Source organism: Apteryx rowi, unplaced genomic scaffold (genome assembly GCF_003343035.1).
Source record: "Apteryx rowi isolate R43461 unplaced genomic scaffold, aptRow1 scaffold_240, whole genome shotgun sequence".
NCBI lineage: Eukaryota > Metazoa > Chordata > Aves > Apterygiformes > Apterygidae > Apteryx > Apteryx rowi.
Window position 1 is genome coordinate 1,137,782 of NW_020448753.1, and position 14,205 is coordinate 1,151,986.

The following is a 14,205-nucleotide window of genomic DNA, read 5'->3' on the forward strand; positions in this document are numbered from 1 at the left end:
TTTCCCAAGTTCTCTGTGAGGAGTCAGGCTCTCTAGGTTTAGAATTTCCTAGATGCAGAACACAGCATATGAGACTGCTAATGGGCTAACCCACCAAACTTTAACATCTTAAATTAAGAGGGTGGTGGAAAAGTGGGAAATACTGATTTGGTGGGGGAGGGAGAAGGAAACCTTAGAGGGAGAGAGGCATTACTTTTGGACAGGGAGGGCACATCTCTATGGTGATTTCAGTCAGGTCAAAGGAAGCTGGCTAAAGTAGGGGAAAAAAGTGACTTAGAAGAGAGGTCTGGTAGAAAATGGGAAAGGGAAACTGTAACTCTAACACGACATTGACCCAAAGTCCATTCCAGAAAGGTGAGTAAAGGAGACAGAGATTAGTATTTCTCATGCTATCTAATATTAGGAATGCTTGCAATCCTTTGAAAGTCCAGTGTCTTGTTTGCTTCCACCGTCACCTGGTACTTAAAAACCTGTTAGCCAGAGTGCCCACAGGCGAGGAGCTGTGGGACAGGACGTGCAGATTAAATGGAGGCCTGGTGAAGCCACCAGAAGTTGGAAGGCCCAAGTATTTGCTCTCAACTCTCAGGCAAGTACAGAGTAATTTGCCATCTGAGAGCCACAAAACCAGACCCAAAGCCTGGTCTCAATTCACTTTCTGAAAACTTAATAGTACATGCTAGTCCAATTATGACAAATGCAAACACTCCTGCTAGCGATGTTTTTAGGCAGGACTGGGGTATGAGAAGAACCTGTATTTGGACTCTGACTTTAAGCATTTTACTACAAATGATTGGCATTTAATCCTTAGGGACTGGAATTATTTTATATCCAGGAAAATCTAGATTTATTATTTTTAGATATTTGATATGCTGAACACTTATGTACATTATCTCCCTTTACTATAAATGAGATGTTAATATTCAAAGTACAGAATACAGTTTCTAATTCTTCACATACACAGTCCACAAAAGCTACAGTTTAAGTGATTACTGATTAATTCTGGTCTCAATTAAGTTGGCTGCCAAATTTCCACTGACTTACTAAGTACTTACTAAAACAATCAGTCATAGGCAAAAGAACATAACATAGAGTACAAGTTGCATAATTATTGAATAAAATGCAATTAAATCAGTTTTCTACTGCTCAGTGGCAAATTGTATGTTCATGGAACTTTTCAAGATTCAAGATGATAAATATTATCATCTGATGTTTTTTTTTAAATACAAAACACTTAAAGCACTCTGAAGAGTTTTCAGTGAGAGAAAGTGGTTAATCTATAATGACTAAAAAATTTCATTGATATCAGTGAAAGTGCAATTTAAATCATGTCCCTTGAACCATCATTGTGAGATAAGTAATATCAAAACAACCATACTCACCACTGAAATGCAATTACTTTGAAGAAAGAAAGCAGCAGTTACGCAGTGGTATGAAACAACCATAGAGAATACATTAAGACAGGAAATGAAGAAAAATTCTGTATCAAGCTGAAACTAGGAGGAAATGACAGCAAAACTTTCCTGGATTCCCAGGCCCACAAAGCCAGATTGTGCAAAATTCGACTCTTAAATAGTTTCACTGCAGTCAGCTAAATTAAGAAATAAGGTTCTGCTTCGGGAGAGCATCTCAACATGTTCCTAAAACCATCCCTATATAGGACAATACATAAACTGCCCGAGAATGTACACGTGTGTTTTAAGTATTTTCTTAAATAGGGCTGCTTTCTTGAATAATACACAAGCAGGGTTTGCAAGGGCAGGGATCTAAGACAGAATTCAGATGGGTGAAAAGTTAAAATATCCAGGAAGTAAAAAAACATGCATATTATTTTAGACAAACACCCAAGCTCCTAATATGCAATAAATAGCATCTGCACCTTTCCCATGCCTGAATGAGCATGTCCAATCTTCACAACAACAGGAAATGTTGGCATTGTTAGCTAAGAGGGAAAACAAAAAAGATAATATTAGGAATGATAATCATGGGCTAGAGAATTAATACAGATCACTTCAGAAAAATTCTTTACACAACCATGCAAAATTCAAAGGATATTTTTCCAGTCTCTTAAATCCTGCCCACATGTATCAAACTGACGTGGGGAAAAGAACATCTTTCTTGCACTGGTGCATTCCTCCTTCTTGCAGGAAGTTTTACCTTTGCTTTAAACACGACCACAAAGAGCCCTGCCGAAGCTGTTCTTGCCACATGGGTATTCAAACAGGTATCCACAGATTGTTCGGACAGCTAATTTAAACCTAAGTGTTATTTATACTGAACTGGGATATGTTACAAATTACTCAACTTACAGTATCTCAGCTGATAGCAAAATTACAAGTGACATTGCTTATTTTAGGTTCAACAAAATTTAAGTATTTACATGGTAAAATTTTGAGAGATGGTTGGGTTTTTTATTGTAGAGCCATACCAGAAAAAAGTTCTTTGGAGCAGTGATGTGCACAACAGATACATTATATTTTTTAAGTTAGTTTAGGACTCAGGGAATAATCCTTCCAGTGAAAAATCACTAAAAACTAAATATTTGCCATTATTTAGTTAGAGCTTGTTTTGGAGAAGCACTGAACAGTTCAATCTTCACTATCGATTATTCTTCTGCTTCTTAGAAGTTGTAAGGTTTAAGGTAAGGGTTTAATCACAATAATAAGGCAGTTATTCAGTGTCAGACGGAAGATACACTTTTTTTTAATGGCACATGCTGTACCTGTAGGAAGTTTCATGGACTTCTCTCACAGGTTTTAGTGCTTTAACCCCAGTGGGCATTTTCATATAGTGTTTGTGGAGGGAAGAAAAAGAGGAAAGACCACCATCTCCTTAAAGATCATTTTTTTCATTGATTTCTGCATCAAACCCAAAAGCAGGGCTAGAATAAGTCCTTTCAAGAGAAGTTCAAATTTGATTTAAAGACTTGCAATTATGACAAATTTAGTGCAATCTCTAGTTAAATTATTCTGTTAGTTAAACAAAGATGTCATAGATTTATCTTCTGCCGGAACAGCTTTGAGCTTCGAAATCATGGAATAGAGCCACAGGCAAGCGGGCCATTCAGAAATTCTTAAAGCTCTAAACTCTAAAGCCTTAGTGCTCTATATTATTATATCTATCTATTATATCTATATTAGTGCACTACATATGCCTAGTTGCGGTGGCCATATTTCAATGCCTGTGTAAAGGCAACATATTTTTTGCAGAAAGTCTGGATACTTAGACTAGCATTGCAGAAATCAATAAATGGTAATACTTTGAAAGTTTTTATTTAATTCTTATTAAAGGGACCATTTCAAGAGCTGGTCTTTGATCCAAAATACATTTAATTGTCTTTTACAGAGCTGTTTCAGTCTAACCAATCTAAGTTAAAGGCATAGCCAAAAACATTTGCAAAAGCATCATAGAGTAAAGGTCAGCTATACTGCAATTTAAAAATTAAGTTCTCTTTAAACTGTAGGAATGCAAAGTCCTGTGTAGTCAACATCTAGTTACTTATTTATTGCTTCCATACTTTAAAACCAGCTTTTTTTTTTTTCAGTTTTGAGGCGGGGGGGAACAAATCATTGCCTGACTCAAGCTTCATAAGGACAGCAGCACATTTTTATGATTGAACTATAAACCACTGAAAGGGGGGTTTAATGGAAATGCTGGCAGGCCTCTCACTATAGCAATACAAATGGCACTCCTGCAATTAAGAGGACCACGTATTTTCCCATGAGTCCATAGCTCTGGAATCCTTTGTGGACCACAGGAACAAACACTAACTTATACACACACACACACACGTATATATATATTTGTATACGTGTGTGTGTGTGTATATATATATATATATATATATATATAAAGAAACTCTTTGCTTTCTCCCTTAGAAAAATGCACTAACATCATTTAAGGCTATGGGGTTCATTTTGCTCTGGAGTCCAACAGCAAGGCTTCCTGTGGTACGCCACATCCCAGTATAGACAGAGCGCAGCAGCGCTGCAGGACAAGAAGGCACTGAACACTGCATCTCAGAAATCAAACAGCCAAAACCTGGCAGCACAGAAGGCAGAGAAACATTAAGGTATCCCAGTGCTTTTCTTATTTATATCTATTATCATGGCAGGCCCCTGAATCCAGGGCTGGTGAAATTGTACTATTTTTGGTTTTTGAACTGCTTCTCCTTTATTCCTGCTTTTATGTCATTCAGCCCCCACAGTTGCCCCGATGTGGGGGGCACTATGTGTAGGCCCTCAAGCAGTGGCTTCACCATCGCTCATCTCAAGCTGTGCATGGTATTGTTCAGGCAAGCAATAATAAAAACTGGAATTTCTCACTGAGATTACAGAAGACATAAATGATTTGAGTCCTTCCTCCACCTCTTCCCAATCTGCTTTCTTTTATGCTAATTTCTGTTCTCCACAAAACACACATGGGTAAACATCAGATATGATAAAATGATGCTGCTAACACCGAAAACTTACAGGATCCTTGGAATTCAGGAGAGTATAAATTCTACTGTGACAATTTAAAACTGAGGGAAATTTTTCAAAAGAGAACATTTCAAGACCAGCAACAGAAATAGCATTAAGAAATTTGGCAAAATTATATGTATGAGAGATGGAACTATACTGCATGAACCCTTGCATACACATATAATAATAAAAGTGTAAATATAATCTATTTTCCTTATGTACATATGAATATGCTGAATGGACTGGTAACAAAAATTAGTAGCAACTGGAAAAACTGCCATGGCTCTTTGTGGGAATCTTTTCTAAAAAGCAGTTTAGATTTCTATTATATTACTGATGTTTGCTAAAATGGTTTCTTCATTTATTCAAAATAATGTCATTGAGTATTAAAATGTTTTATCAGCTCCTAAAACTTACAAAAGATGTATTCAGTCTATATGCTTTCACTTCAGTGGTTTTAACTTCTCACATTGTTGTTTTATAATACCTGTGGAGTTTCATTTCGAAAGAACCTTAACTCCAAGTAAGTTGCCTAGCTCAAGTCTGGCACTACTTTGATCTGTGAACTTGAAGACATGCTCCCTCGGCGAGTAAAAAAGTATATTATGCTGTGCAGATAAAAGGAAGGAGTAAAAAATCTGCTGAAGCAGAATCCTTTTAAAATCTAGGTAACAGAAGTCTATATTCCTAAATTTCAAACTGAGAAACATTTAGCAATGAAGTTTCCTTTCTGAAATGACTCATTATAAGAGTTTCTGTCATTTATTAATAGCAAGAATTAAATTTATATACTTAATGACCAGACAAATCTAATGGTTGTTACCACAGGGCACCTTCAAATCGGGAGCTCATTCATGTTGGACATGAGTCTTACTGAGTAGCGCAATACTCCAAAACCTCTTGGCAAAGCAGCCACCTGTCTGCGTGGTAGAAGTCTAACCCAGTCTCGGTTAACTACACTGCTGAAGAGTTCAAGGACAAAAGAGAATGAGGGATTCAATATTAGAAGGGATTAAATCCATAATGGAAATATTACAGCATTTATGAGTTTAAAATGTGACTGTAATATCCTATCTGAAAAAAAACTTCCATATTTTTAATAACATAGCTATCTCTTCCCTATCCAAATAACTACGTATTAGTATTCCTCTTTCATATGGATGCTGCTTCACTATTTGTTACTTTATCTTACATACCTACAGTTTATTTTATCATTTTCAAGGTAGTGCAGTTGAAAATAATTCTCTTAATGTTGTATGAATATCACTAAAACTGATTCTGTAATGAGCCTAATTTTTTTCTCTTTTTACATGAACGTATTTGAAGTTAATTGACCTAGTCCTCAGAGGAGTGATTTTTCTAAAATGACTAGATTTGATCTTTCACGCATATATTTGCAATGGAGCTCCACAGATATAGGGCAGCTGACAAACTGGCTCCTGGTGGAGCTTCTAAGTGCTGCGAGACCTGGACTCCACAAGCTCTCCAGGTATGCTGGAGGCCACTGTGCAAGACTGATAATAATATGGACAGCAATCCCTCAACATCTCTCACAGTCACAGATTTTCAATTAATTTGTCACCAGAACTGTTCATATTGGTTCAATAAGAGCAAAGACAGTACAGTATAAGCCCATGACATATATTATTTTCCTTTTGCTCTTTTTGTTTCCCATACTACTGACAGGCAATGAGCAAAGTAATTATAGTTGCAATGAAACTATTTAGATTTACAACAGATGAAGAACTCTCCTAAACTGGAATTAAATTGCTTGAGTTTCTAAACCCGGGGAAAATTTGATCCAATATTCTCAAAATGCTGAACAAACACTAATGAAGGCAAACATGCATTCAAAGCAAATAGTTTTGAAAAACATCACAGAAGCAAGTTTCTCATGTCATCAAGTCTCAGAGTCAGGTTGTGACCTCTATTGGATTAGCCAGCTTGACACCACAAAGCTTTTTGAAACTGCTGGCATGGGGAGCAGTAAATTATCAAATCTTCTTCATTAAGGCTTGAAATGTTTTGGATTTTTACTCTTCTGTTCATGTAAGTTAGTATTTCAAACACTCCCTTTCCATGTTGCTAGGATGATTAGCAAATAAGGTTCAAACACATATTAGGTTCAAATCATTAGTTACTGGTCAGTATTTCAAATGCCTAAAATCTGCAATGTAATACTGTACTGTTCTTCTGAAATGTCAAGATATTTCCAATACATTGTATGGTGTTTTCCTAAAGGAAAAGGAAAGAAGGACTCAGGGCTGGCCTAACTTCTGTTCTGATCCCACTTATTAATGATTACACTGAACAAACAGAGAAATGCTGAAAATTCAACCAATTTCAGAAAATACTGCCAAATAGTCTTTGTTTTTGCTATAAGAAAATTTTCCCAAGTTAAAGTGGTAAAAAAGACACATGAAATGATACAGTGCTCAAAAAGAACAAGCAAGAACCGAGAGAACTGCTGTTGACACCTCAGATAACCATGAGAAGCGTGGCTTCCAAACCTTGCTCAGGAACAAAAGCCTTCTGAAAGCTCCAGGCCCCAAAGCTGCAGATGTACAGTGGCAGAGAGCTAACTGGCTGTGGACAAAACATATTACAGTTTGGGGCAGATTTGGAAGCTACTTTGAAAAACAGCTGAAATAATGTATAATTTTGTCTAGCTGGTCTGTAAATTCTAGAAATAATGAAAACAAAACTAAGCATACCCAGGCAGCTAGAGATCAACATGTAAAAGCTAGAGTTCTCATTGAGAAAAAGGAAGGAAACCATATTCTTCTGGAAGATTTAGTTTTTTAGCCACACACAGAATATTTATACAAGTATTCATTAGCATCATTCAAAAAATCTGGGTGTATCCACTGGCCCACAATATATAACAGACCAAAAATCAATAAGGCTACAATGCTCGTGTTGTTGAGATTATCATTTTGGAATTGCAGTGCAGTAGAAGGTGTTAAAGAAGCAAGAAGATCCTGTGGGGCATGAAACTTGGAAAAAAGATAGCATTTGTAAATGTAATGGTTTTGCAGATGGAGCTGGCAGAAAGCAGCAACAAATGAAACAGGGAGAGGGAAGACTTGGGACGTTTAAAGAACGACATAAAAACTGCTCTGTGGAAATATTGAATTGAAATATTGGTATAGAAATAGATGCTACAACTCTGAACTCTGAGCAGTTAATTAACAAAGCTACAAAAGTTCATAAATACTTATCTGATTAATGTCATGCTCATAAAGAACTGCGTTCCTTTTGCACTATATGTTTTTTTTATCTGCTACCCATATTTTCAGTGCACTTCTATGAAAAATAAAAAGTAGAATCAGTAGTCTGCATTAATGCTTCTTGGCCATTCTCCCCTCTTGAATTCATCAATATGATTTTTTTTATGCTGAAATTTTTGTACTACACATATACTTCCAGTGCAGCAGCAGCAGCAAAAAAAATCCTGTTACTTGAACATATCAACGAGAGTCATGTCCTTCCAATGAACCTGACAAAATAAACTTAACTTGTGTTTTAAAAAGAAACAAAACATACGTTGTAATTAGAGGCAGCTGGCAACACTATTAGTCTGGTGAATGGAGGTTCACTCTTTAGGATTTGTGCAGCAATCAGAGACGTGACATCCCCTTGTTACAACCATATTTCTGCTTTGTCAGTTTATTCTTTTCTAAACTTGAGCCAAACCTAAAGCTCCTAGTCAGAAATACTACTAAGGTAATTTTTTTCCCTGAATAGATTCTAAGTTAGTTGCAGGGTGTGATATGGTTTTACTGTAATAATTTTGAAGGAGTTGTCTAATTCAAAGATTGACTTTTAGATCACAGAACATATATACCCAGTCCTGTGCAGGTTCAATGACTGGAAGGCCATCCCCATCTATACATATATATAGAGAGAGATTCCTAAATGTACACACATACTTAGCAAACCAGATGATGAAACCAGGCAGTTTCTCTACATGATAACACTTTCTATATAAAACATGATGACCAGTCACTAAACACACTTCCATTTTTTATTTATTTAGTTATGAAGCCCATTTACTCTTAACCAGCTTAAGGCTTGAAAATAAGATGCTGTTTGCTAAATTCTGACCGTTACAGATACTTCAGTTGTTTGACCAACCTACTCCACGGACTATAAATTTCACGCATGAAAGTTACCCAGTAACAGTAAAGTTACCTTACAGTCAGAAGCACTTCTCCTAAGTAGGTGAGCGTGAAAATCTAAGAAGCCCAGCTGCTTTCATGATTCTCTTATTGGCTTCAATAGCACGAACCATTATTATCATTGGTTGTTACCATTTCATCTGCATCAGTGTTTGAACATTGAAGATTCTTTGCAGTATGAGCGTACAAAGATAAGTAAGATAATCTACCTTCATTTTACTCATTTTATTTTATTAATCTTTAATTATCTGGCCACCTAAAGATTCATAAATCTGTATTATGCTTTCTACTGCAGAAACAAGTACTCTAGTTTGAGATATTAACATAATAGTTACCTAAAGAGGTACCGCTATTATCCTCTACGTCACTGACATGAAGGTTATTTAATTAACCAGTAGACTATCAGACTATACAGTCTTGATCTGTGTTACTGTCTGCATTTTTCCTTATGTAATGTAAATAGTACCTATCTTTTCCCTTTCAGAAATTTTCTGAAGTTTATGAGTCTTATTTACTACAGTGTCATCCTGTGATTTTGCCACTTTAAGTCTATTTATTTAAGATGAATCCTAAAAATTTTTCATATATTAAACTACTCAAAGGTTTATAAATTCTTTTGAAATTTAAGTATTTTCTAAGAATGTTTGGAGTTATATAATATATTTTTAGGAGATGTAACCCTAATTCTTGTAAATGTAATTTGAATTCTTATAGTTAAGAAATATTGTAAAATGTAATCAAGCTTCATATAAAAATAAAATTAAGCAAAGATCATCTGCTAAAAAAAGCCATTTACCGGTAAAAAAAAAAAAAAAAAAAAAAAGAGAGAGAGAACAGAATTTTTTTAGGGTGGTATTCATGCTGGCTTTAATGTCCTCAACATTGAGCTGACTAGAGAAGCCACAATAGGAAAAAAAAGAGGAAAAAAATTAGCAACACATACACACAAGAAAGATTTCATAAACATGACTTACCTCAAACTCAGTGTTTAAATATTTATCTTTCCAATAATCTCCAAGAAAAGTTCATTTAACCACTCTAGTTCCACGTAATTTATTTGTGGAATATGCATCAGACTAAATCTAATTTTGCTCTGCTTACTTTGGGAAAAGGAAATTAAAAATGAAATAATGAAGGTGGCTTTTTATTCATTTTCTTCTTTCCCAGAAACAGGCAGGAAGAGTCCTAAATCAATAAACAAGCAGAAGATGTACTTTCTCTGGTCTGTTTGGTTTTAAGAAAATACAGTCTCAAGATAACCAGCGAGGGTGCAGAGACGCAGCAGCGCTCCGTGCCCAGCAGGGGTAGCCTGACATATCGCTCTCATCATTAAGCAGACACATCACGCTCGAGCAGTTGTTGCTCTCAACAAACAGAAAGAACAACTCAGAAATAATGAGGCAGATTTTCCACTCTCTTGTACCTTGAGAGAACAAAGTAGGTGTCAAATCCGATCTGTATGGAGGGACATTTTCTGGCCACCTTACACAAGTGGCAAGCCCAGGGAGAAGCGGAGGAAAAGAGAAGAGCTTAAATTTGATTAGTTTGCAAGGCCACCAAAGAGAGACAAATAGAGCTTAATTGTGATTTCTTGATTCAAAACAGAGGGTTCAGATGGCTTTTAAACTAAGTAAGTGCAGCACAGATCGGATCCTGGGAATGCTGGGCCACCTCCGTTCCCGCTGGTATTAACGGGAGTGACGCAACACTGGGTCTTCTGAGCATCCCTGGTACCAAGGTCCCTCCACTGCCATTAGCACAAGCTCGTAAGAATGGGTCTCCGTGTACTCACTGAAATCAGTGCAAGTTTTACATGACTTTAGCCAATAAATGGACACTACTAAGGAAATCTGAACCAGGAAATCAATCTAAAATGCCTTTGTTCCCACAAATACTATTCAAGTAAAAAAAAAAGAACAGTTATCTAAATAAATACACAAGTGACATGATGGTAGAAATATCTTATATTTTTTCTGATATTTTTAATGCCTGTACAGTGTGAAAACAGAAATTGTCATGAACAAGAAAAACAGTGAGTAAAGTATAATAGTAATGAATCAGAAAGAGCAGTTCCCACAAATTTCTAGTAGAAATTCTTGAGAAGAAAAAACCTTTGCAGACACAAATTATATTTTGATTCTGGCATGTCAGAATCATTCCATTCAAATCATTCTGCCAATTATTTTGCAAAGTGCTGCTTCTAAACCAAAACAACACTTTATCATCAAAAAGTTACCCAAATTGCTGTGACCATACAGTGTATGTGTTTTTTATTATAGTATTTAGGAAGTGAGAGCTATAAATACCATCCCTTTTGAAGTGGGCTATAGCACATATAAAGGTACTGGTATTTAAAACCCATGAAAGGCTCATATATTTTGTGAAATACTAGTCTAATTTTGAATTTTCTATACAATTATGCAATTTTTGTCTGGGATGCATACTGTAGCTATACCAGACAAACTGAAAGCAGTTTTTAGGAAAAATAAACACAACACAAAATGAAAACTAGAGCGAATACCAGAACTCTGGTAAAGCATCAAGAGAGCGGTAGATAAACTATCACTGCGGAAAATGCTGCCTGCAATCATTCTAAAATTCATAAGATTCATTTGCCACATTGGAAAGAGAAAAGGATAGACATGGATGAAAAAAATATAATCTGTAGACTGTCAGGAGCTAATGTACACAGAACAAGCTGTCTAACCAAAAGGCACTGTGTAGATTCAAGCTGCTTGACATCTGGAAGGGACAGCAAGCTCTCTGCTGCACAGCCTTATTCTCTCCTTTATAATCAGAGAGACTTTGAAAAAGCTGTACAGGCAATCCCCATGCAGCCAGGTCCAAGCCCCTGACATAACTCAAGGCATCAAATTCAACGCCGTCCACAGAAACACTCATGATCAGTACCCTATAACCTGCACAACGCTGCCTCTTAGCAAAAGTGCCGTGCAGAGAGGAACAGCAGTGCTCTGAGACAAGAGTCAGCACCGCTGGAGGAATATCCTGTGGATATTCCTGAAACACGGCAAGAGGCAGAGAGGTGAGATGAGAGAGCAGACAGAAGGGGGAACAGACAGATGAGAAGCATGGAGCAGAAGTGATCCGACAGTGTTGCCTCTCCCCATGCCAGCTTTCAGGCTAATGCACCTCACTCACCGCCTTTCCCCTGGGAACTCCCAGGGAAAAGAGGAGAGTATCATGAAGACAGTGCGACTTGGCTCTGGGGTTCAAGCAAAGCAGTGGTTCACTCCACCTGAGTCCACCTGAGCATGTAATAGCGGGAGATCTAGTATTTTTCATACATGTCTCCGGGGGGCATTAGAAGAAAAAGAAATCATGATTATAATTAATGACCATTTATTTCTTCCAGAATGCTAAGGCTAGATATCTAAAATTAATAAGGATCACAACAACCAGCAGTCAAAAAAGCCCCTTCAGAATTACAAGAAGCCATATGCAAAATTAGAGATCCCACTGAAAAGAGGTGAAGCTGATTATAAATCTGACTGTAGCCAGGCTTCCTGCCCCCTTTCCTTTCTATACTGTATCCATCAGTAATACAGTGAATTATCCCCAATCCTCTTTATTTTTTATATTTTACTAGAAAACAGAAATGAGTGGACACTGGATGATTTAACTAGAGAGAAATGAGAAAGTGCCAGGTGCTTCTTCTACTGTATCAGTAATGAATTGAAGGAGTCAGTGACCACGTCCCTTGAGAAATGAAGTTTTCTATTTCTTATTAGCATGTTAGTTGTATCAGAATATAACCAAGGAGTGGGCACTATTTAATGCTGCTTCTCTTCACACTTCACTAGAGTTATGACATAATTTGCCATGATATCATGGCTTACTTATCAAACCAAAGGAAACTCCATATTATAACAACATACAGCGTAGTGAAAGAGGCCCCGTGTTGTTAGTCCATCTATGCAAATAGCAAAAAGACCAAGTGTTTCTTTTACTTTAGTTTGCGTGTATTTATAAAATGTTGGCTATTTTTCTGTGCTATTATTTAAGATATAAGAATATTTTGTTTAAAAATTGGGCAAGGAATATTTCTGTGTCTTTTTGGACTAATAAGCTTTATATTTTACAATGTCAAAATCTAGACTGTAAGGGAGAATAGGTGCTGAGCTTCAGAGTTTCTTTTAAACTCTCTGAACCTAATTTTCTTGATACAATGAAAAATAATAACAATACACAGTTTAAAAAGCACAGTACAGCTTCAAGCTAAGAGTTTAGTGATACTGTTCAGAGGTAATAGGTACGCAAACACTGTACTGATATCAGCAGGAGCTACAGGTGATATTTGGCTTCTCTGGTAATGGGGCTTAAAATACATTTTCTTGCACTTGTGAGAGGATGTTCCTGAGCACAGTGTTTTGGGACTTATTATGATCCCTTTCAAATGCTATGATGTAAACAGTTTCCAATTAGAAAAGCTTTTTTGAATCACTTTTTTACTCCTTTCAAATGACATTTGGACTTAATGCATGTAAGATATTTATAAACCGTACTGACTCCTCCAAAATAGCCATAGTATGGTAAGCAGTAAGATGATAATACTGCAGCCACCTGCAATTACTATTCAGTTCAACTACCTTAGTCACATCTATTATATTGGCTACAGGTAAAATAAATTATTTGAGAAAGAAACTATTTTTTCAAAACCATATAAAAACTGTGAAATACTGACTTTGTGCCATCGGCTAAAAAGCTCCAGTCTCCAAAAGACCAGAAGACAACTGCAATTTGAAGAACTGTCCCTCTTTCAACTGTTGTTTCTGTGTATTAACAGATTGCTGTGCAATGGTATGGCCTCAGGAGTTGGCCTCCCTCTCTGAGGTAAACTGGCCTCCAAGCATTTCAGGATTTATACTGGCATATAACTCTTTTTTTGTAGTCGTGACAGTTCAAATATCTTACCTAAAATATTTGCACTGTTTATCTTTTTGGTGACAAAGCCAATATTTAGATGTTAATTGAAAATACCTGTGCTCGTGGTTACCCACTGAGAGGCTGGTGTGTGGACAGGCTGTAGCACCTGCCTGCAGGAGCCTGGCACACACTGCCAGGCACAGAACAGCAGAAACTGAGGTACCATGACACCACAAGCACAGTAAAAGTAGTTATATCAAAAAGATCAAAACAGTGCTTCCAGTTTTCAGATGTAATGTTAAATAAAAAGCGAAGACCAAAGACATAATTACCTTAGGACTAAAAGATGAAGTTGGCACTATACTGTAAATATGCAACTGTATTATTTGCTCTTTTATGTTCTGAACCTTGTTTAAGTTGCTTGGCTGCTTCTTAATATCTCAAGATGGTATACACATTTAAGTGGGACATAAAAATCATGGGAAACAAAATTCACTGAAGAATTATGATAATGGTACTTTACTCACCGCTACAAAGGCGCAGATTCTATATACTAAGACCCAAAGTTAATTAGACTTACACAAAATCATAGTAAATCATAGTTTCATCGAAGGAAACCAGCTAAGTCTGAAGGAAGACACCATTACCTGAAAGAAACACCTCTATCTGTATCAGTGAAG

General features: G+C 36.6%; 1 protein-coding gene across 1 annotated transcript in view; it reads right to left on the reverse strand.

The window, feature by feature from the left end:
* The window catches only part of SYN2 (synapsin II), a 127,669-nt gene that overhangs the window by 49,495 nt on the left and 63,969 nt on the right, over window positions 1–14,205 (reverse strand). The window contains exon 6 of the mRNA XM_026066402.1: window positions 1,877–1,939. Coding sequence (XP_025922187.1) covers window positions 1,877–1,939 — 63 coding nt within the window. The remainder of the gene's footprint in view (window positions 1–1,876; window positions 1,940–14,205) is intronic.